General features: G+C 40.2%; 2 protein-coding genes across 3 annotated transcripts in view; one reads left to right on the top strand and one right to left on the bottom strand.

Moving 5' to 3' along the window:
- Nucleotides 1–4,956: 4,956 nt before the first annotated feature.
- LOC131257779 (protein unc-13 homolog) lies at nt 4,957–12,881 on the top strand. 2 transcript variants are annotated; one of them, XM_058258667.1, is made up of 5 exons: nt 4,957–5,518; nt 7,550–8,419; nt 8,966–9,421; nt 10,863–11,052; nt 11,475–12,881. In XM_058258667.1, exons 1-5 carry the CDS (start codon nt 5,030–5,032, stop codon nt 12,425–12,427), a joined length of 2,958 nt encoding a protein of 985 aa, XP_058114650.1. In that variant the 5' UTR covers nt 4,957–5,029; the 3' UTR covers nt 12,428–12,881. The 2 variants fall into 2 exon arrangements, with proteins under 2 accessions (XP_058114650.1, XP_058114659.1); XM_058258676.1 differs by having other exon boundaries at nt 11,496–12,881.
- Nucleotides 12,882–18,119: 5,238 nt separating this feature from the next.
- Nucleotides 18,120–24,572, bottom strand: part of LOC131257790 (dolichyl-diphosphooligosaccharide--protein glycosyltransferase subunit STT3A) — a 42,256-nt gene continuing 35,803 nt past the window's right edge. Inside the window, exons 17-23 of the mRNA XM_058258688.1 lie at nt 23,092–23,235; nt 20,153–20,339; nt 19,963–20,060; nt 19,293–19,372; nt 19,106–19,193; nt 18,602–18,691; nt 18,120–18,513 (exon numbers count right to left, since the gene is read on the bottom strand). Of these exons, the coding sequence (XP_058114671.1) occupies nt 18,448–18,513; nt 18,602–18,691; nt 19,106–19,193; nt 19,293–19,372; nt 19,963–20,060; nt 20,153–20,339; nt 23,092–23,235 (753 nt within the window). The 3' untranslated portion in view covers nt 18,120–18,447. The remainder of the gene's footprint in view (nt 18,514–18,601; nt 18,692–19,105; nt 19,194–19,292; nt 19,373–19,962; nt 20,061–20,152; nt 20,340–23,091; nt 23,236–24,572) is intronic.

The following is a 24,572-nucleotide window of genomic DNA, read 5'->3' on the forward strand; positions in this document are numbered from 1 at the left end:
TCAAATGCGTAACACCTTTGCGAGTGTGAGCTGCGAGTAGCTTGAAAGTTCAATGGCCGGCGCATGGCTCACTAGCCAAACCTAACAAACCAATCAAAGCACGGACAGTAAAACTCAGGAAAACAACGACAATGCTGCTGATATTTATGGAAACGGATTGGCTACTCCCCCTGCCACCAGCCCCGTGGTTGGTGGTCGGTGCTCTGTGGGCCCCAGAATAATTTATTTATTTCATCCATTCCGTTCATCCATTTTTAAATTTCATTTTATGGATTTATTAAAAAATTTAGAGGGATATAAATCTCAGGTGAACCAAACTACAGGAAAACAATAGTGATTGGATATCCACCATTAAAATCCTCCTAAGGCCCAATGCACTGTTTATTTGACATCCAATCTTTTGATTAGCTCATACAGGCCCAGATGAAGGGAAAAAACAAAAATCAGCTAGATCAAAAAACTTTTATGGCCCCCAAAATGTTTTTAATTGTCGACGCTCATTCAACATTTTTTCCTGTACTGTGGTACACTTGAGAATGGGATATACCTAATTTTTGGTTTCATATGATGAAATGATCTGAAAACAATATATGGACGGAATGGATGAAACAAAAAAAGCATCTTGGGGCCCACAGATCACCGACCATCAGCCTGGTGGCAGGGGGAGTAGCCAATCCGTTCCCCATATTTATGCAGGGGAATGTTTGCGTGCATCTCAATGGACTGTAAGTATTATCTGCTTTACGCTCTTGTCCCATCACGTCACGTGCGTACTAAATCCAAGCCATTCTGAAAGTGGACCCACGAGGCAGATTTACTAATCAGGTAAGCCACACCTTAAAAAAATAATGAACGGCGAGAGTGATTCAACGTGCAGTTATAGCTCACTTGATGGGTGGATCCATCTGATCTTTGCACCAGATGATCTTGGTGGTGGGACTCTCCTTTTTAATGGCTCAGATTTACGCACCCATGAGGTAAGGTGGATAGCAACCATCCATCGAGGTGTATGTTAAGACGACTTATGGCGGTTGCTGAGATCTCTCCAGGAGGTGAAGGTCACACGGCAAACGCTTTTTGCTTTATTAAATCTCAATTGTCATGATTTCACATGTTTCCCTTGTTAACTAATAAAGCATTCAACGATTGGGACCCACATGGGACTTTGGTTTTTCTGCCAGGTCTACATTAGTTCATTTCTTAAGTTGTGGTGTCTGATCAACGACACATGCACATCAATCCAAACCATCCAAACCATGGGCCCATCTGGGATGGGTGTAACTCTAAATTCGTCTTCACAAAACATACTCGACTTCTCATTTTGGCCGTTGAATTTGGACCGGTAACATTCTTTTAGCCTACGCACTTGATGGTGAGAATGTAATTCTTGGAATTGTTTGGTCAGGGGACCACGGGATCCAATTATAACGGCCCGGTCCTTTTTTCTTTGGCATGTTAAGAAATTTCGTGGCTTTCGGGTCTTGCCTCCCGGAGCCCAATTACGCACCATGCATGCGTCGAAATGGCACATTTACACGCGATTTAATTCATCCATTAGGTGGGACCACTTGTATGAATGTTCTCATGGTCTCGTTTAGAGCTGTACATGAGTTGAACCCAGTTGAGCTTGGCACAGAACTTGGCTCGGTCTTCCAGCTTGACAGGGTAGGTTGGCTCAATCAACATAACTCCAGCCTAGTTCAAGCATGTTTGACATTTTCTAGATTATATATTCAATTTCTCACATTTCAAATGTAAATTAGTAAGAATGCTTGTAATAATCTCATCAAACACTCGGCAAACAACATCAAGATCAATATATAATGATATTCCTACATTTTAAAAGTTTTTTTTTTTTTTTTGAGATTTGTTTCTCCAATCTTCCTTCAAATATCCATTTTGAGAATATTCTAATATGAGAGCAGTTCAAAAAACAATATTCCATTGATGCATTTTATCAAACACTTGACGAGAAGCATTAAAATCAAAATAGCTGAGTCATCAAGCCGATTCAATTCAAGTCGATTCTATCCAGGGTTCGAGCTGAGTTGAGTTGAGCTCAGGCAAGCTCAAACTTGGTTCAAAATTTTTTAAGCTTCAAAAATCAACTCAACTCAACCTATACCTAATTTCAAGCCAATACAAGCAGAGCTTTTCCGAGTTAAGTTGAGCAAACTAACCAAGCTAACTCAACTCATGTACAGCTCTATTCTCATTTGAAGCAAACCTAATCTGAATTCAATTCAAAACTTAGGTCTTAAGATCCAATGAGTACCTAATAGGTACTCTAACACAACCTGGGTCCATGTTGGATTTAGATATGGGTCCTAATAATTAAGACTTGGATGGCTTCATGCCCATCATTTCTGATTTTGCAGTCTCTTAAAAGGTTTTTGAATGCTCTTTTAGAGCTTTACAATTAGTATTCTCTCAGTGAAAGTTATACAGTGCAATGACTGGTTAAACGAGAGTCCTGCCATGGCAGATCTCCACTAAAACTTATCCTACACATTGCAAATTGAGAGCGCCTTATGTCTGCTAGTCACGTGTTGCTCATTGATTTAAGCTATGTTAACTCAGGGATAAATAATATTTTCACAAAAACTTAGAATCAAATGATATTAACACGAGGTTTTCAACCATAGGCAGTTCTAATTTTTCCCTAGTTTTTTTTTAATCATGAAATTAATGTGATTTTAAAGGAAAATTTATTTAACAGTTAAAAATAAATCATTTTATACTCGTGTCTTTAAAATTATTTATTGGTCAGTACTGAATGAATGTTTTGTAATAGTTTATATTCAACGTAATTTACAACGATATGACCAGAACATTTTGAAAATATTCATAGCGTGCACGGACTATGGGAATCTACTGCTTCTGCATGCCTCCAAAGAGCATTGCATTTTACTTTGAACGGAATCACGGTGGATGGATTATCTCTCGATACGTTAGTGGAAGCGGATTGCTTACTGAATAACTCAATACTCTTAGTAAACCCTGTAGGGCCCACCTTGATTTATGTATTCTATCCACTCCATCCATTCATTTTACCAGATAATTATAGCGTTTGAGCCGAAAAATAAATAATAAAGAAAGCTCAAGTGGACCACACCACAGGAAACAGTGTGAATTGAGCCTCTATCATTTAAAACTTCTTAAGGTCCACAGAAGTTTTGGATCAATCTGATATTTATGTTTTTCATTCATCCATGTATGTGTGATCTTATGAACAGGTTGGATGACAAATAAAAACTACTATAGGCCATTGGAAGATTTTTAGATCTATTTAATTTTTGGAACTAGCCCAAGATGCTATGGCTCACAGAACAGGCAGTGAAATGAATTTTCTTGACGAAACAATGGGCTTAAATGCAATGATTAAGAGTATTCCATCCGTGGGCCCTATGATGAAATTTTAAGTGATAAGACAATCTAAGGTTAATCAATTCTTGTGAAACGTGGGCCGTTGTTTCAACAATCTCCTTTGGAATCACTGATTAGATGTTTAACATAATGCAATCACAATGAAAGTGTTGAGCGGCCAGGAAAGAAAGAAAGAAATATTTTAAAATTCAAAATAATATAAAATAAATAAGCCCATCGGATCGATGTACCGTTAACCGTTATAAATGGACAAAGGAAATGTCTGGTGGTCCAACGAGAGAGGTGAAATCAAATCTTCATCATCATGGACGGATGCGATTCATCGATCCACGGTCCATCCAGGACGGGACCCATGATTCAAACAGTCTAAAATGAAGGTCCATGCAACGATGCATACCCGACTCAGGACGGGAGACCCGGGTAATCGCAGAACTCAGTCGGCTTACCAGATGTCTATGACATCCACACGGAAACGGATTGGCTACTCCCCTGCCACCAGCCCAGTAGCTGACGGTCGGTGCTCTGTGGGCCCCAACATGATATATGTGTTTCATCCATTCCGTTCATCCATTTTTAAAGATCATTTTATGGCCTCATGGTAGAAATTAGAGGAATATAAATCTTAAGTGGACCACACTACAGGAAAAAATAGTGGTTGGATATCCACCATTAAAATCCTCCTAAGGCCCACTGTACTGTTTATTTGACATCCAATCTGTTGATTAGATCATATATATCCAGATGAAGGGAAAAAAAAAGATCAGTTTGATCCAAAACTTTTATGGCCCAAAAAGTTTTTAATGGTCGACGTTCATTCAACACTATTTCCTATAATATGGTCCATTTGAGATTAAATATACCTTATTTTTTGTCTCATGCCATAAAATGATCTAGAAAAATAGATGGACGGCATCGATGAAACACATACATCAGGGCGGGTCCCACGTGGCACCAACCATTAGCCATTGTCTGGTGGCGGGGGGAGTAGCCAAACCGTTTCCCATCCACACCTTTCATCTGGTTTTTTGTCTGGTTCTCCAGCTAATGTTATGATGCGACATCCAAAATGAGTAAAATCCAAAACTCAGGTGGGCCACACTACAAGAAACAGTGCGGATTGACCACTCATTATTGAAAGATTAGTGGGGCACACCGTGATGTTTTATATGCCATCCAACCGTCGATAAAGGGGATTACCGACCGGATGAAGGGAACATACAAATATAACCCCGATCCAAAAGTTCAGCGGCCCCAATCATTCAATCCCCACTATTTTTTGTGGTGTGGCCCACGTAATCTTGGATCTGCCTCATTTTTTGGGATCTCGCACTAACATCAAGGGGAGAAAGTGATGGACGGAGTGGATATCGTACAAGACATTGTGGTAAGCCCCACAGAGTTTTGTGGTGGGCCTCAAATTTTGTTTTACTCGGGCCCAGCTAACCTTTCTCTAATAAAATTATCACCACCATTTACTAAATCCTGCCGAAGCATATTACAAAGATCTTGTACAGTAACCAAAGCTCTCACCTTCTCTCTCTCTAGATAAAAGAACCTCTACTTGCGTTTTAGCCTTTTCAAGAACGCTTAACAAGAAGCAATTTCCAATCTAGGAAGAGAAAACCTACATTTCTAGACGAAGATGGCATTTCTTTTCAGGGACAGAGGCGTAAGCGAATCCAAGAGACAAGCGGCTAATCCCAAAATCCTCATTTCTGACCTCGCCTACCCTTTTGGCAAGTTGAGCTGCGATCTCTCCGATCCCGAACTGCGAGAAATTGCCTATGAGATCTTCCTTGCTGCCTGCAGATCTTCCCTTTCAATGCCATTGCTCCAAACTCCTGAGCAATCCGATCGAGACAGCGCGGGCAAGCCGGAGAAGTCGATCTTGCCGCCGCCGCAGGCGTCCTCGCCATCCCCGCAGAGATCCGCGACGTCGAGCGCGGCGAGTAAGATGAAGGCGGCGCTGGGGTTTAGTTCATATTCATCGAAGAGCCTGGGGAAGGAGAACAGCCCGTTGAGGCCGAAGAAGCCGGTGACTGCTGGGGAGCTCATGAGAGTCCAGATGAGTGTCTCAGAGGAGGCGGATTCCCGTGTCCGGCGTGCCGTGCTGAGGATCACTGGCGGACTGGTAAATGCTCGCTGAATTGCCTTTTCATGCTTTCTTTCTTTCTTTCTTTCATTTTCATTCTCATTTTCTTTTCTCCTCTCTCTCTCTCTCTCTCTCTATCAGGATTTGTGTTGTGGGTTTGTGAGTTTGCTCCAATGCTTGGTGACGTTGGGTTTGAGTTTCTTTTTTCTTAGTCATGGATCATGGCTGTTGTTATTGGATTCTAGGCATTGTCTTAATCAGATATGGATACCGACCTTTTCATCTCATCTGATCAGCATTCATTTGATTTTAGCAGACCCAAATAGCTGGGACAAGTTTTACAAGCCACGATGATGGTGATGATGATGACGACGACTTGATTTTCTCCAAGCTTATTTTTCTGGGTCTTGTTTGATGTTTTCATTTTCTTGAATCACATATGTCGATCCAATATTCTGTTGTTCTTCTTTCTTTGTGCATGGTATGGCAGTACTGGTGGTTTTGAATTTTAGCTAATCTGTTGTTGATTTTTTACTACTACTGATTTATTGTAATGTTTTCTGTTGCTGTTGATCGATGGCATATATCTTTATTCTGAAGTGGTTGCAATTTGCGATCACTTTGGTAGGAGTTTTCGTGGAGAAATTCTGTTTCTCAAATGAAATATAATTGCATGGGAAAAATATAGATCTCTGCAGTGTACACGCTGACTCCTTGGAAAATTGCTTGTAATCCTGTAATCCCCATAGAGAGTTAGCCACTGGAAAAATGTAATTGGTTATGTTGCAGAGATGCTTCACTTGTTGAGAAATCATCTTTCAACCATCATTTTGGAGTTTTTAGCAGATAGGACATTTCTCATGAGACGAAAACTTAGTTTATATTTTCACCATTTTCTTAGGGCTTGTTTGATAGATGCCTAAAAATGAATTCATCTCATTTTAGTTAATTGGAATTACATATTATGGATTTTCATCATTTTCTTATCCCATTTGAAAACTTGATTTCTTTATTCATCCGTTCTTCAATACCCGTAGTGGCAAGAACATGTCTTTCCTTGTGAAAAATGACACTCTTTTAAATACTAGCTATTTTGCCAACATCTTAGGAAAACACAGTGAAAAAGACTAAAATCTAAGCCATTTAAAACTCGTTTTGTATTATTTTCAAATGAATTTTTCTGTGTATTATGTCGTCTACGGAAAAGAGATCCTAAGACCTGTGAATCGTTTGAAAAGTATATGAATGATTTCTTTCTTAAGCATTTCCACTTAACAGTCAAAGATTTTCTTTTCTTTACATTTCTTTTTTCCATTGCATGACCATTTTTATCCCCTTTTGTAACCACGGCATATGTAGATTCCCTTTAAAATGGCATTCACCTTATTTTGCTAGCAGTGTCATTACTTAGATCAAGATTCACGGATTTTTGGTGCAACATAATATCTATAAGTCTGATAATTCATTGTTGAGTTCATGCTGATTTTTCATTGGCAGTTTCAAGTTATTTTTTTAAAAATCATTTTTTCTTTTGTTTTTGTTTATTGGCTGGTAAGCGAGGTTCAAATCTGAGACCTCAATGTTGAAACGCACCCTGTCTACCATTGATCTACTGGCTCAAATTCTTGCAGTTTTGCTACCATCTATTTTTTTATTTTCCTTTTTTATATTCTTGCTGGTAAGATCTTTTTTCTGATTGTTGTGGATGCTTATATCCTGGTGTTCGTATGTTTTTAAGTGTCTCAAGGAGGATGTATATTCATTAAATCATGTGTATTCCTACCTTATTATGTTTGCTTCATCACTACTGAACAAGTTTACTGCTTTATGTCTTCTCAATCAACACCTAAACTTTCATCTCATGGACAAGTTCCAAGTGATTCTCTCTGTTTCGCTGTCCTTCTTTGTTAATACAGGGACACAAATGTTCAACCATGACTAGCATAGGCCACTGTAACAAGGACATCATTTTCTATTTGTTTTGAAAAGAAAGTAATGGTGCTAATTATTTTGCAGCACCATTGCAGGTTTCCATGTAATTGACCATGGCTTTTGTTTATGCTTGGACAGCATGGAAGAAGTTTCGAATCAATGGTTTTGCCAGTAGAGCTGTTACAGCAATTAAGGGCTTCAGATTTTCCTGACCAGCAACAATACACTGCCTGGCAGATGAGAAGTTTGAAGGTTCTTGAGGCGGGGCTACTTATGCATCCTTTTAAGCCATTAGAAAATCCAAATTCTGCCTCGCAACAGCTTCGACAAATTATATGCGGAGCTTCAGACAGACCAATAGAAACTGGAAAGAATTCTGAGTTGATGCAAGGCTTGCGCGATGCTGTGACATCTCTCGCTTGCAGATCGTTTGATGGGTCGGTTCCTGAGACGTGCCACTGGGCAGATGGATTTCCGCTGAATCTCCGATTGTACCAGATGCTATTAGAAGCATGTTTTGATTGTAATGAAGAAACATCAATCATAGATGAGGTTGATGAGCTTATAGAACTAATAAAGAAGACATGGGTGGTCCTTGGCATGAATCAAGTGCTTCATAACCTTTGCTTCTCATGGGTTTTATTCAACCGTTTTGTAACAACAGGTGAAGTGGAAAATGAACTGCTGTTTGCAGCTGAGAATCAGTTGGCTGAGGTTGCAAAGGATGAAAAGATAATAAAAGATCCTGCATATTCAGAAATCTTTAATTCGACATTGGGTTCGATATTGGGTTGGGTGGAAAAACGGCTACTTGCGTATCATGACACATTCCATCCAGGAAATGTTTCATCAATGCAGAGTATTGTTTCTTTGGGGGTATTATCTGGAAAGATACTTGAAGGTATTTCTCGTGCGAAAAATAGCCGCAGGAGGAGAGAACAAGTCGATGTAGCTCGCAACAAGATTGAGATTTACATCAAGTCATCACTCCAAACAGCTTTTGCTCAGGCAAGCTCTCTCTGTTTTTTAGTGGTGCAAGCCCCATTTATTTGTTTATGCTGTCTAGTAAAGTTTTTTGTTAGTTCATATTGCTTGGGCTGCAACAGATTCCCAATTAGCATGGGTTGCTTTGTGGTGCCCATGTACAGAAATGGTCTGATGTCAATCTACTGCTACTGTAAATGGACATTGGTCCAAAGTGATGCTGATCAGATGATCTTGATCACTGTGTTCTAACCTTGAATACAGCCCATTGACTATTGTTTTTCAAATTACATCTGAGTACCGCTAATTGATAGTTAGAATCATGAATTTGCCATGATTTTTTATCATCATCCATCAAAATTAGTGCCTGGAAGATGGACAATCTCCTTTGCCTGAAAGTGGCTGTGCGTAGATCCCATTTGACAACACATGCTGGTAGCAATCTGTCATGATCACATCCGAAGCAAACTCCTTTTCTATTGCACGTATATCCTTAACAATTGACTTTAAAAAAGGGACATAACTGTTGGATTGATGACTCATTAATCGGTTTGATCTGTCTTAAGGCAGGGAATGGAGAAAGTAGCCTCAAGCAGGCGATCATCTAAAACCAAGCCAAATCCCACTCCATTTCTTTGCATCCTTGCAAAGGACATTGGTGATCTAGCAAGGAAAGAAAAGGAAGTATTCAGTCCAATACTGAAAAGATGGCATCCATTAGCTGCAGGTGTTGCTGTTACTACCCTTCATCGTTGCTATGGGAATGAACTAAAACAATTAATCCAGCGTGTTACTGAGCTGACACCTGATACTGTCCAAGTGTTCGAAGTTGCAGACAAGTTGGAGAAAGAGCTTGTGCAGATTGCTGTTGAAGATTCAGTCAACAGTGAAGATGGTGGGAAAACAATAATCCGTGAGATGCAACTTTATGAGGCTGAATATGCAGTTGCCAATCTGGCTAAAGCATGGATAAAAACAAGGGTCAACAGGCTAAAGGAATGGATTGATAAGAATGTGCAGCTAGAGGTATGCTTATTCTCAGTCTTCCATGACTTATTCACTCTGTAATTTAATTTCATATTTGATAAGCATGTAATTTAATACTTTGTTGCCTGTTGGTGTTGGAATGTTGCTTGCTTCTAGGGTCACCTAATGGTCCCTAAAGGAACTCAAAATGCACTGTTTTGAAAATGGGACAAGCAATCAGTCTGGCTAGGTCACCAGGTGCCCAAATTGGGCTTTGATTGGTCCATAGAAGTTCTAAGGAAGATTAAAAAAATGATCAAATTAATTATGAAAAATTAAAGGGAAAAGGTTTATAATTGTTGATGAGAACTAAATATTAAATAATTAATAAATATTATTCAAATTGTAGTTATAGAACCAATAAAAGTATAAAGAGGAAGTTCGCCTAGAAGGTTTGGAGGGACTTTTGTAATATTTTCAGTGTGGCTTGGGCCATGACTGGTGTGGTTGGATATATTATCTTATGGCCTAGAATTGCGGGCTGTTGGAAAGAGGAAATAAGTCCTTTGGTGCGTCTCCAGCCTCTCTTTTGTGGTCTCTGTGGAAAGAACAACACAACCATACTTTCAGCAGTTCTGAGTCTAGTGAAGCGGCTTACCTCAGGGCCTGGGTGGTTGGGCTCAATGTTTGTAAATGGGGTGACCTCTCAGGTGTTTGGGTTAATGTGTTGTAATATTTTAGAGTGGGGGGAGCTGGTGGGTTGGCCTCTCAGTGTCCTGCTCTTCCTTATTCCCTTTCATGTTTCTTTCGTTTAGTTTAGTTTAAATAAAATTTATTGCTGCTGTACCCAAAAAAAAAAAAAAAAAGGTTTCCACAGAGAGTTATTGGACTGTCAACAGACCACGCTGTCTTCTTGGGCTTTCCAGCTTGGCCTGCTTTGGGCAGGACTTGGGCTGTATCCGAGACCCCGTGGCCTTGCCAATTTAGGGTTTAAAGGCCATTTCATAATATGTCATGCATGGTGGGAAACACCTAATGAACAGCCTAGATATTGCACAAATGTGGGTGGTCAGGCTCCGGTAGAGTCGTGCACTGGCCTTACATAATCATCGTAGGTGGGCTTGAACTTGTATAATTGGGCCAACAGCTTGGGGCTGGGTTTTACTTTATGGGCTGGGCTTGGACAAACCTTGGCTGGCCCGTTGACAGCCTTGGAGAGTGAGGAGATAGAGAAGTTCAGTGGGAGAAATGCTGATGGTGAATATATAATTTTCAAGGCTTTTTATTTTGATCAGAGAATGACCATGCATTTAAGAAATTTCACACGGAAAAAGTGCATACACTTATACGTGCATGCATACACATCTGATGTAGCTCATAATTGCCATGCTCATCTAGCATTGCATTTTCAATGCCTCATGTTTTTTTGAATCTGTTAAATATGTTCATCTGTTTGTTTAGTTTTCCCCAAGATAACCTGTTGACTGTTGTGTTTTTGTAGGTTTGGAATCCAATGGCAAATAAAGACAAGTTTGCTCCCTCTTCCATTGAAGTTCTACGAATAACAGACGAGACTTTGCATGCATTCTTTCAGCTGCCAATGACCATGCATCAGGCCTTGCTTCCTGACTTGATCACTGGAATTGATCAAAGTCTACAACACTACATATCAAGGGCAAAATCTGGTTGTGGTATGTCCTGAAAAGCCACAAAAGATATTCAGCATGTTGTCTTAAACCTTAAAGGGAAATGCAACCAGGGCTCGATTGCACTCACAGCATGTGGCACACGTGCAAGACCCAAGCATCTCCTCATCAGGCAGGCTCCACCATGTACATTCACTGGCCAAAAAATTGGCTGGTTCACTTGTCTGGTGGGCCACATGCACGTCGAATGTGGATGGCTGATTTTTTTAATTGCCCCTTTCTTTTTATACACGTGGCTATCCTGATGAGCAGATTGACCAATTTTGGGACTCGGGCATCTACATGGTCGGGCCCGCAAGCATGATGAGTTGCTATGTCTCTCACATATTTTTCAGACGGACAAATGTGCCACGAGCGCACTGGCACATCATGTGAGCAGGGCTCAAACTTAAAAATCTGTTTGACAGATTCTTACTCCATGTTTGCAGGAACACGGAATACTTACATTCCCACTATGCCAGCATTAACCAGATGTGAAATTGGGTCAAAGCTTCAGGGAGTATTTAAGAAGAAAGAGAACTTGCAAGGTTCTCACCAAAGGAACTCTCAGGTTGGGGCATTGAATGGTCATGACTCCTTTGGACTCGTGCAGCTATGTGTCCGCATGAATACGTTATACCACATTCGGACAGAGTTGGAGACCCTGGAGAAAAGGATTGTCACTTATCTCAGGAACACCAAATCTTCTCACATAGACACTGCAAAGGGGGTGCAGAACAAGTTTGAGCTTTCTTTAGTTGCTTGTCAGGAAGGGATCCAACAGCTCTGTGAGGTGACTGCATTTAAGGTGGTTTTCCACGACCTAAGCCATGTTTTATGGGATGGCTTGTATGTAGGCGATGTGGCAATTTCAAGGATCGAGCCTTTCTGTAGAGAGCTTGACACAACTCTCGATATGATCTCTTCCACTGTGCATAATCAACTGTGTAACTCTGTGGTTACAACATTAATGAAAGCTTCTTTTGATGGGTTTCTGCTGGTGCTTCTTGCTGGTGGTCCATCCCGTGCTTTCTCTCGCCAAGATTGCCAGATTATAGAGGAGGATTTCGTGACCCTTAAAGATCTTTACATGTGCAATGGAGACAGGTTGCCAGAGGATTTAGTGGAGAAGGCTGCAACCCCAGTGAGACGTGTCCTTCCCCTCTTTCAAGCAGACACTGAGAACCTGATTGAACGGTTTAGACGCTTGGCTTTTGAGGCATATGGCCCTTCTGCCAAATCAAACCCTCCGTTGCCTCCGACTCCAGGCAACTGGAACCCAACCGAGCCAAACACGCTTCTCCGTGTTTTGTGTTATCGGAACGATGAAACAGCTTCCAAATTTCTTAAGAAGACTTACAACTTGCCTAAGAAACTGTGACACCTTCAAGCAGTACAATATGTGGAAATCTGTATCTAATTACACTGCTAGTCCAGGGGAAGTATCTCAAGTTATTTGGGAATTTTCTTCATACGCCCACATTTCTATGAAGATTCCTAGCAGGAAACACTATTGATCCAACATCTCCATTCAAGACACCTTGCCTTTCACGACTTCGTGGGTGTAGCAATTCTGTTGGACAATACGACGTTCGAGAGTTTGGATGTCGAGGAGAGAGGGCTGGCGTTTGAGTCATTCTTTCTCATCATCTGGACGCCTTGAAGACTATGTCTCAACTCGAGCTATCTAGAAGAATTCTTTGACCATGAGAATGTTTCTTTATTGTTGCCATTGAAAGAAAGTCTTTATTTTTTTTTACCAGCTTTTGAATATAGTCTGTATCCCAAGAGGAAATTGAGGTGATGGAGAGGTAATGAGAATGGCGTTTGAATAATCTCCTTTGCCTTCAAATGGATGGCGAAGGATTCAATGCTAAACAAGCTGCGAGATCCAATCTATCCATCAGGTTGGTCCAGCATTCTACATAATCTCCCAAAAATAAATCTGGTCCACTTGGCACGTGGTCATCAATACTGGAAACATGTGGGGGGTTAGAAAGCTTCAGCCAAGTTTTTCAGAGTGGGGACACATGTTTTCAAATCTTTGGCCCACCTGACCAGTGGATCAGCCTGATTTTTAGGCTAGGACATCAATGTAGTGATTCTGTTCTGATAAGATGGATTGGATCTTGGGCCCATTGGGATGGCACGTGTGTGGCACATACAGGAGCTTTATTGCACTGGCATGTATGCTTAGGCATTTATGCGTAGTACATGCGGCACTTGTGTATGGTATCTGGACTGTTCATGTATTGGATCCTACCATGCATGCTCCATTTGCCAAAATCATGCTAATATTATGATGATCCTAGTTATGAATTGGAGATTGGTGATTGAAAATGTTTGTACGGTGTTTTTTCTTTTCCTAAATAATCCATTGTAATCATCGAAAGTCATCCAGTTGGTGGCTCTAGGATTGCCAAACTAGTGGTCCACATTCTGTAAGGTCCAAAGAAATGAGTAGTCCAGATTGCATACATATGTACCTCACGTAGGGAAAATGAGTGCTTGATAAATTACTTTTCCCCCCCTTCGAATACACTCATTTGGAGTTCCTAGTTTGGTATCTACAATATTTGCTAGTGTATTGCCTCTTGGAAAGTATTTGTTGAATCACTTATCCCAAACTTCCTTCCCTCTCTCCGAGTATTTATATTTTTTTTTACTGTTTGTTCTCGCCCAATGGCAACGAGAGACGCTAAATGGACTTGCAAACAAGATTAAGAGGTGAATCAAGACACTTCCCAACACGGCACACATGTGAGATCCAATCTATGTACTTGGAAAAAAACACGACCTATACCAAAACCTAGGCTGCTATTCACATCACATGCTACTAAGTGTTCGTCCAATATAAGTGCTTGAAAATTTTCCTTCTAGCCATCCATTTTACTCTTAAAATGTGGCTCTGCCTACAGTGGAATTGGCCTGATCTATGGGCCATAGCATATCTACTGTGGGGCAACCTCATTGATGGCCTGACGTTACATTTGTGTCGCCGCCATGCTGCAATTCACCTCTTTACGCTCACCTTGTCTAAATCACTTGTGCCTTTTTTGTATACCAAGTTATGCTATTGTTCCTAAGAACGTCTCCGAAAGTAGGAGAGTTTGATGGAATATTTACGGTACTGGGAGGAATAGTCTCTCAATTCAGGATAAGGTTCAGAGGCTGATCTAGCCAATGTCTCCTATTGCATCATTTGCCTTTCTAAATATGCACTTTGCCGACCAACGTCTAAGCTTCAGGGACTGGGTCTGGCAATTCTCATTTTAACTCCCAACTGAGAAGCAGCAAAAGCTGGTTGGTAGCTGACAGTCAATTGTGTCAGTTCCAATGGTTTGGATGACATGTGAAGGATGGGCAGAATTACAAAATATTCGTCTGTTCATTGTTCATTCTAGTCAAGCATGCAAGGGAACAGTGACTTCCACCCGGTTTAAATGCGATTGAAGGATGACATGAGAAAGTTCGGGAGATTTGCAAAATTTCTGACTTTCAAGTCATATAAAAACCACAGCTTGTTAAGGATACAGTGACACTTACACTTGGTTCAAATACCATTTTAGGAAAGCTTCTAGTATGGGTGAAGAGGGCCATGTGGGGCAGTGGAAGAATAGCTGTGAATGAAATTCTGGGCCCTGATTGCATGTGGGACAGGTAGGATCGCCTTGAATATTTTTTGTTAAAAAGACGTCTTTTGTTTAGACACCGGCCCTGCCCTCAGTCAGGGATAGTGTTCTGGCACCAGCCCTGATAGAAAGAGGCGAAAGGTTTCATTTAACTGCGCGTTAAGTTGTACACAATTCAAAGTCCACCATGCAAAACGACACTGTGGACATTTGTCTTTCATAGCCATCCATCTTAGAAACCGTGGATTCAAGGCTTACGATCAACTGATCAAAGTTATTCTTTAGAACAAGGCAACATCACGGATTCTTTAATTGTTGATTTAGACCAACTTTTCCACACAATCTTATCTGTCCATCTTTAAAATATTCTAGAAAGCCAGATAAAACCCAAAAGAATGACCCCTAAGAACGAGACCACCACACTGGGCATTTAATAAATTAAAATTAAAATAATAATAATAATAATAATGATAATAATAAATCAAGGAACCTCGCTACTCCAGAAAAAACCGTAATTAATCCAGGAAGAGGCATGTTGTTCATTCACATGCCAACTAGGGTCCATCGCCATGGGAGGGGCACGACCAAAAAACACAGACTGGATTGTCCTGGCCATCCATTTTGTGGTCCATGAATGAATGGTCAAGGACACCAAGTGCTTCCATCGTGGGGCAGGTGAGGGACGCAGCTATAACTGTATGCAGTAACAGAAATAGTGGGATAAAGATTGGGGAATGTGAATCTATTATGGCCAGTTTGGATACCACCAAATCAGTTTATTATTTATTTATTTATTATTATTATTATTTTAAATGCTTACGATCAATTATGTGTAACTTTTTTACTCAAAGTTACTTAGGGCCGGTTTGGATACCACCAAAAAAGTTACTTTTTCTACTTATTTCAGATAAGTAAGTTTGGTTTTATGATTAGTTATAAGTAACTTTTAACTTAAAAGTACTTAACCACTTTGGTTAATTTTAATTTTTTTGTAGTTTTTCTACTTCTCATTAGGGGTGTACAGGAACCAAGTTAGCTCGCTCGACTCGACTCGAAAAAGCTCGATTCGACTCGGTTCGAAGCTGAGTTCGAGCTGAGTCTTTTAGCTCGAACTGAGTTTGAGCTTGCCCAAGCTCGACTCAACTCGGATCGAACCCGAACTAGTTTGGTGACTCAGTTTCTTTGATATCGATGTTGCTCACCAAGGGTTTGATGAAATGACTCAACGAAGTGTCGGCTATTGGCAAGGAAGGTATGTATATGAAACAAATACTATTTTTTCTTGATTTTGATGTTGCCTATAAGGTGTTTGATGAAATACTTGTAAACAACTGCTGTTGTTTTACATACAGTGAAAAATTGAAACTACACTGCATGTGTTTGTGAAAAGCTGCAGAGGCTCAATTTTGGATCAAACTCAACTCGAGGACTGAGCCAGAGCTGAGTTCAAGCTGGGATTAGCTAGTGGCCGAGCCGAGTTGAGCTGAGGTCGACTCAACTCGGTTCGACTCAGCGTACACCCCTACTTTTCATAAGTTGCTGAAGAGAAGAGATAAAAGAGAGGAGAAGCTAATAACTATGTCGTTTACAAACATACTTATCCTAAGCAACTTAAGATCCAAATGCCCTTAATCACTTCAGCTTAGTAAGAAGAAACCAAGATAAGCTACCTAAGGCATAAGTAGCATATCTCAAGTAACTTAAGATCCAAACACCCCCTGAGTTACTTTCTTCACTTTAGTTTGGTGAACATGATTGAAAAGTAACTCATGTGCATAATGCTATTTATCCCCATAAATTTTTTATTAGATTTTTTAACTTTTGACCCCCTGTGTGTCAAAGGAGGCCAGCCCGACATGGTGGACTGGCCACATCAAAGGTTAACCCCACATGATGGATCACCCATATTAACGTGGGCCCACATAATAGATAGTCCACATCAAAGGTCAGCCCCTAATGATAATAGCCCACATTCAAAACAGGTGGGTGTATGGACAACTCACTTCAAAGAAGTGGCCCCAACAGTCCACATAAAAGTTGAGCTCCACATGATGGGCAATGGATGTTGAAGTCGGGTCCCACATGATGGACAGTCCACATCAAAGGTTGGAGCCTAATGATGAATTACCCACATCCAATGCAAGCCCAATATGATGGACAGCCCACATCAAAGGTGGTTCCACATGATGGGCAGTGGATATTGAAGGTGGCCTCACATGATGGACAATAACATTGATAGATGACCAACATCAAAGTGGACCCACATGATGGATGACCAACATCAAAGTTGACCCTTACATAATGAACAACACATTAAAGGTCGTCATGTAATGATGAATGGCTCATATCCAAGGTGAGCCCACATGATGGACAGTCCACATCAAAGGTGGGGCCCACATAACAAATGGTCAACATCAAAGGTAGGGCCCACACGATAGACGGTGGATGTAATGGGGACCAAACAAACTTGAGGGATAAACACCTAAAGATGTTGGAAACCAAAGAAGCTTTTCTATTTTTTGGCTAATAAGCACGTTATTTACCAAACATACTCATCAGCAGAATAAGTAGAAACCAAGATAAACTACTTGTGGCATAAGTGGCCTATCTAAAGTAACTTACGCCCCCTTACTGTCCACATGGATGATTGAAACCGCCCCTACAAAATGGAAGAAAACAGCATGGAACATGATACAGAGGAGACAGAAGCACATCCATATATGCATTTTTTTTCCCTTCCTTGACAATGGGAAATATGTTGATCGACACACCTCACAACTGTAAGCATCAACCTTTATTTTTTCAACTACAGTTTCCAAAATGATAATTATAAACTACATTTTATCCTAAAAAATCGACCATCTCATGTTTGGAATGACTATATGAAACAATATCCCAGCACTTGGTATTTTGTAATTATGGGATCCTAGAAGATATCCTTGTCCCCAAGCCTCGAATTCGTACATTCCAACACAGGCCTGGTGGTCCAGATTATTTGACATGAAGAGCCTCAGTGGGTGGGGGAGTTGTTCAACAACTATCTCCCAAATCGAAAGACTAAAGGTATCTGTCCATTGGCCTTCTCCCCAATTGAAGATAGGACCGTTGGGCTTTCTCAACTGCTTCCTTGCAGGATTCCACCTAGTGGATTTCTGGAGAAAATCCATCCTTAGTGGGGCTCAACAAATTAGAAAACTAGGATCATTGAGTAATGCCCCCAAGTGAAACCCGACTCAAATGCGACAAGGGCAAAGGGAGATTCAAACAACTGGGCTTTACTGTACCCTGCAACTATGCTCCTCGCCACTGAATCTATTCATTCAAGTCATTGTTTTCTACTGTGAGGATAATGTGCATATCCTTCGCTCAAGAATCATACAATTCCCCATTTGTATGAGCTTTTGCCCTATTGGCAACAGAACTGCATGAAGCACCTAAAGATTTTCTCAAAAGCCAGAATAGCAAATGCTATATTGGCCTGTTCTCAAATTTCTCCATTGCTTTCTTCTCTAAGCCGTTCAAATGGTTTCATAAAACTATCTCTTCCTTGAATACTATGATAATCAGGGGAAAAGAAAAAAAGAAAAAGAAAAAAAGAGAGATACAAGATGAAAGGAAGAGGGTGCAAAACCTCTAATCAGGCATTCATATTTGTTAAGGGCGAAAGGGGCAAATTTCGCCAGTGCAGCCCCCTACAGGGCTAGGGACTCATGCACATATATCGAATGAAAATTGACTTACCCTAGGAAACTTGTGTTATGCATATATTTCAATGCCATGGGTTTTTCCTCTTTCCACCTCCCTTTCGACTGGTCGGTGAACTTGTTTTTGAACCCTGCAGAAAAGCAAAAAAAGATTATAGGTGGTTCCTTGACCCATAATGAGTTGCAGAATATATAGTTAGGGCTAGTGATCCAATATACCGATTTTGGTTTCTTTGTCTTTCCTCGGATCCTATTCTTTGGAGGTTTCAACTTATAAATACGCACCATCCAGTGATGTGTTGTAAAAACCTGAATCAATGAAAGATCGTGTAAGTGAATCGATGACCGGAGAAGAATCGAGAAGGGACAATTGGTTCAGAAATTGCATCTTTGCAAATGTGCACACATCAAAGCAGGGGCAATCCAGTAATTGTCAAAAGATCAAGGTTACTTTCATCAGAAATAAGAGCTCCATTTAGGGCTGTCAGAGGGCTCTGTTTGGGCTAATCAAAATCAAAATTTCAGATAGGCCCAGAGTGAACAGTTAAAATCCCAGCCCATGAACAGCCCTATCACCATTATGGGGCAAAACATAAATATGGTGTGATTGAATATATCCAAATTTTGAAAAAAAACAAACATAACTGATTATGCAATAGCCCCTATATACAAGAAATGCTTTATTAAGTATACACTTCCAACAAAATTTTCAGATGATCTGACCTCCTCAAAATGGGTCAACTTGAAATGCTTCTTTCCAATTTCTGTCCTCCTTACTCTATCAAAGCCCTTACCATCCGTCTCCACGAATCTAAGAAAGTAATAAAAAATGGGTGAAACCATCATGAGAATCCACAATGCATACCAATAAAAAAAGTTCAAGGGAGAACACTCAGAAATTTGTGCAGACCTGTAATACGAGAGCTTGTACATGAGGCAATTCAGCATTGTTGGTGTGGCTTGAGAATCTATACGGTACTGACCATCCTTCTGTTATACAACGTTAGGGTGAAAAGACTTGTCATCAACTGCTCATTTCCGTCCAACATTTCCAGCAACAAATAAGTTGTAGACAACATAGAGGGCAATCCTTGTCATATTATAAATGTGCTGCGTATAGTTTTTTTTTTTTTGAAAGATGACGAAATTTTATTAAAAACAAAAGAAAGCAGAAGCAACAACAGAACCGGGCTCCGAGAAGACGACCCAACAATGACCCAAGAAAAGCCAAATTACATTCTTTACTTTAGAGACACAAGAAGCCCATGCTATAACCAGCAATCTAGCCCTTTGGGATATGCCTTCCATCGGCTTACTAACATTATTAAATTACCTAACATTTCTTTCTTCCCAAACAGCCCACCAGATTGTGAGTAAAGCCATTATCCAAAGAACGTTCTTTTCTTTCCCTAGACCCACCCCATGCCAAGAAGATAGATGTGTGTATAGTTTCTAAAAGCAGTAAATCAGAAAGTACAATTCAAGATTTGACATGGTTATGCAGTACAGTCAAATAATCTAAACCGAAAAAAAAGGACATCATCTTAGATGGAATGCACAGCCTGAACGCAATGACTTACAAGGTAATCTGGTTCCTTAATGTGAGGAAAGACACCCCCTCCAATGCGAACCATCCACAAGAACTTATTGATATCATCACTTGGGTAGCCAACAAGACCTGAAAAAATCACAGTAACCCTTCTGAATGAACATGGTTTCCTCTAGTAAAGGTCCTGAGAATTGTAGTGGTCAAATACAAAGGAAACCAACCTCCAAAAACAACAAGAACATATTTTACATCCAAGGAGTTGAAAATCTCCCAGGCTGGCTTCTCTGTAGAAGACATGGCTGTGCCAACAGTTGCAATATGTGTGTTATTCCATGTATTATTATCAACTATAACAGTACGGTTGGCCATTGCAGTTGTTTGGTAGCCGTAGTCCCACCAAGATGCAACCTGTAACAATTATTTGATAAGCACCCATATTGTATTGGTTAAGCTATCTTAGCTAGTCAGAAACCTGCCAGTCATAATCTACAAGCTAAATTAAGAACATGAGCAATTTAGGGAGCAGAGCTTGCCTACTGACCAAGAAGTCAACTGGCACCCGCCTTCATGGGTAAAAACATGAATCGTAGTACTCATAAAACCATCAATATCTAAATTGGAATTAATGGGACAAACAAGAACTGGGAATATATAATGCAGGAGCACACTCGGGGTGAGTGGCCTGTGTGAGGCGGGTGGCTCGTGTGAGGCGGGCCCGGCCCTTGTGAGGCGGGTGGCTCGTGTGAGGCGGGCCCGGCCCTTGTGAGGCGGGTGGCTCATGTGAAGAGGAACCCATGTGAAGTGGGGCCCACGAGGGGGGGATCGGCCGAGGTCCTAACCCATGGGATGTGGGGCCTGGGCTATGAGATAAAGGGATTGATCTACCATGCTCTACCAATTCAAGCTTTTAGAGCAAGTGATTAATTATCCTGCATCAATGTGGTATTAGAGCGGGAGGTCTCGTGTTCGATACTCCTCAGCGGGGGTGATTAATGCAGGGGCATTTTCACACCGGGCTCGAGTGGGGTGGCCTGTGGGATGCAGGGGCACACTCGGGGTGGGCGGCCCGTGTAAGGCAAGTGGCTCGTGTGAGGCGGAACCTCTGTGAAGTGGGGCCCATGAGGGAGGGTTCGTCCGAGGTCCTAACCCATGAGATGTGGGGCCTGGGCTACGAGATAAAGGGATTGATTCGCCATGCTCTATCAATTCGAGCTTTTAGAGCAAGTGGTTAATTATCCTGCATCAGGAAATGAACAAATAAACAAAATAGGAACCATCTTTTATTCAAATAAGCCAGAGAATAACAGTTCCTGAAGGGACAATATTCTCCCAGCCAATTCCAGAAGTATCAGTAATTTCCTCATTATTGTGGCACTTGCAACAGTATGTTGCAAGGAAGCAGACAATCACATATTCCAAACTGCCGATATAAAAAGGTAATTGATCACCTACAAGCCATCATAGGTTAACTTGTAACCCTTTTCTACAAGCATTTTCCCTGGATATATAATATTTTCAAGGGAAAAATTGGATACGAAAAAATTAAGCATAAAAAAGTGGGTAGTAGTGTACAACAGGTTGTCGGTAAATAGGTGATGAGACCTGAAAATGAAATACCTTTTATTTCGAGTTACTGGAATATTCTCAAAAAGCAAAGAGATCAGATCATGGGTATATCACAAGCCACATTGTTTTATGACAAGCAATGAAACATGAAATGACATACCTTTTATTTCGAGTTACCTGAATATCCTCAGAAAGCAAAGAGGTCAGGTCTTGGGTAAATCACGAGCCATGCCGTTTTTTTAACAAGCAATAAAACATGAGTTTCTTAGAAAAAAAAAGTCACGATGTTTCATGACAAGCTTGTAAATTCACCAGTTGTCGCATGAAAAGGTAATGTTAATTTCATGCTCGACATATATGAACTCTGAGACACGCTGAAATGAATTAGCAATTTTTGGATTTGCTTTGTCCTAAAGTTAATCAAAACTACTTATATATAAATCTAAAGTGGGTGCTATATATTTTTAACTCATGCTGAAATATGTGAACAAGTTTGACACTTGAATTTGTTTTTTCCTTTCCTTTTACCAGCAAGAATTATTAACAAAAGAGGAGAATAGAAAACGTTAACATCTTTTTTGAGATGCGCTATAATGGAAAAATTTTGTATTTGATTTGTCCTAGAGTTATTGAATACACTCACTCATGGTCATCTAGATTGGTTGATATATTTATTTTTAATGTGTTTGGCATTAAATTTTTCCTTTCTTTTTCCTGATCGCCAAGAGAATTATTAATAAAAGATGATAACAGAAACAAATATCCATCAAGATAATAGAAACTGGGAATAGAGATTGCACGGAAACACCTTCCTTGGCCAAGTTCACACATTGACTTCAACACTAGCCTAAAGAAAATGGAGTTTGAGTTTCTAAGTAGGACTAACATGGTACCTACAATTGCCAAAACTCACCTCTGAACTGAAAGTTTTAATCCTAAATCACTATGGCATATATGATCTTAAGTTTCACTTCTACAAAATAGCGCAAAGGTAGGAAACAGATGGCCACAGATTGAATTTTTTCCATTCCATTTTGCTTCGGGAGCAATTTGAGACTCCATATTTTGACGAGGATAACAATGGGAACTAGTTTAATTGTCAATATCAGACTTTCTAAAACAATGTGAAGCAAGGTGGGCGCTTCTTCCATAGGGAAAAACTAATCACTGAAGAGGATCAGGTTCCTGTTACCATGGATGTTAGAATTAAAAGTTAATATAAATGTGAAGAATATAACAGAGGGTGCTTTTCTTTTCGGATTGGTTCTTTTGTTTTTTGTTGCTGTTTCTTTGTCTGTTCTTGTTTTCTGTTTTTGCTTTCTTTTGGCAGCCTAAATAAAATTACCATCTTTCAAAAAAACAACAGAGAATTCCTCTGGCACCCCGTATATTGGTTCTTGTTGATGATAAAAAATAATAATTAATCTGCAAATAATAAACAACAAAAAGTAACGCAGATAATTTCCAATAAAACTACAAATGAATTTTGTGGAAGTGAAATAAGATGTGATGGTGCAGATGATGCATGCTGGAATATTACAAGAAAAGAATTGAGGAAGAATCACCTTACAACTATAAAGAATAGAAGAATCACCTTATCATCCACCTCAGTATTATGGCTCAGCCAGGCATAAGCTTCTCGGAAATCATCAAAAACATGCAACCCATCATGCGAGTAAGATGACAAAACAATAGATGGTGCTGAATAAGCTTCTGCTGCTGCCCAGACACAATGAACCTACAATGAAAAAAGTTGTTAATGTTCATGAAGTGAAAAATGGGATTATGAGAAGCAACAGTAGAAATCTGATTCAGAAGAAAAATAGTAAGTGGAAGGTAAGAAAGAAATGGGAGAGACGGCTGGGGCAACAAGAGTTGTGTTGGGTTATATTTTAGACTAAGCCACACACTCATATAAATATTAATTATGAAGGAAAGTTACAATGCTCCACAAGAGTACACTACAGACATATACGCATACACACAAAATTACGTATATTTTGCACACTCCCCCTCAAGTTGGAGCTTGTATATCGATCATGCCCAGCTTGGAATACATAAAAGGAAGATAATGACTATGAACATGGATCATTGCTGCTCAAACACAACATGGTAGGATATAGACTGTAGCTTGAACTTCTTTCATCGGTTGAATCTTCTCTTCAAGTAGGAGGCCACAACTAAACTCGACAACCATCGAGTCCCAAACTTGTCATCCACATGTAAAATTCCCTCACAAACATGTGCAACTTGCACAATAAATGAGTGAACTACACTCACACACTTGAGAGAATACACCCACAATAGAATGTGGAGACTTTTGTTCATCACGTGCAACATAATGTGAGTGAACTACACTCACAACAAACAACATGGGCCTAATAAAGGAAGAGATGATGAATTGAGAAGAAAAGATCCACCACTAGTAAAAATCCCTTATGTCAAGTTGAGTGAAGCAATACATTGAACACCTTGTGTGCGTAGCATACTTTTAGGCATGGAGCAAGAACTTCAACTTCGCAATCCCAGCAACATGATTTTACATCGCAGCCCCATAACATCAGAACAGGATGGAATAAAGAAATCCCAACAAAACATCCAAAAACAAGAGCCAACAACACTCCCTTCTTATGAAACATCCGATAGCATTACTTAAACCTTGACGAAACTTCGTGATACTTGTATCCGGCGATTGCTCTTGATCAATCACACCTACCCCTTGTGGAAGATTTGCTCTAAAGTCCTTAAGAAAAACAGCACAGCAGAAAAAAAAAAAAAAAAAAAAAGAAATCTAGACTTTTTCAATTTTTCTTCCCTTTCCTTGAAACATAATACAAAACTTCTTCAAAAAATGTAGAAAAATCTCCATTATTCCTCTAAAATCAAGATCCACCAAATCCATACTATTTGCTCCAAAATGATTGCCAAGTCGTACAATGCTGACGTCACATGTACGTACGAATGACGTCAGCAGTGGGCCCTACTACCGCAGGTTGTGATCAGGTCCCGAATTGCACGCTCTGATTCCAAGCAGAAATCTAATTCAGAAGAAAAACAATAGCTGGAAGGGAAGAG

Source organism: Magnolia sinica, chromosome 1 (genome assembly GCF_029962835.1).
Source record: "Magnolia sinica isolate HGM2019 chromosome 1, MsV1, whole genome shotgun sequence".
NCBI classification, from domain to species: domain Eukaryota; kingdom Viridiplantae; phylum Streptophyta; class Magnoliopsida; order Magnoliales; family Magnoliaceae; genus Magnolia; species Magnolia sinica.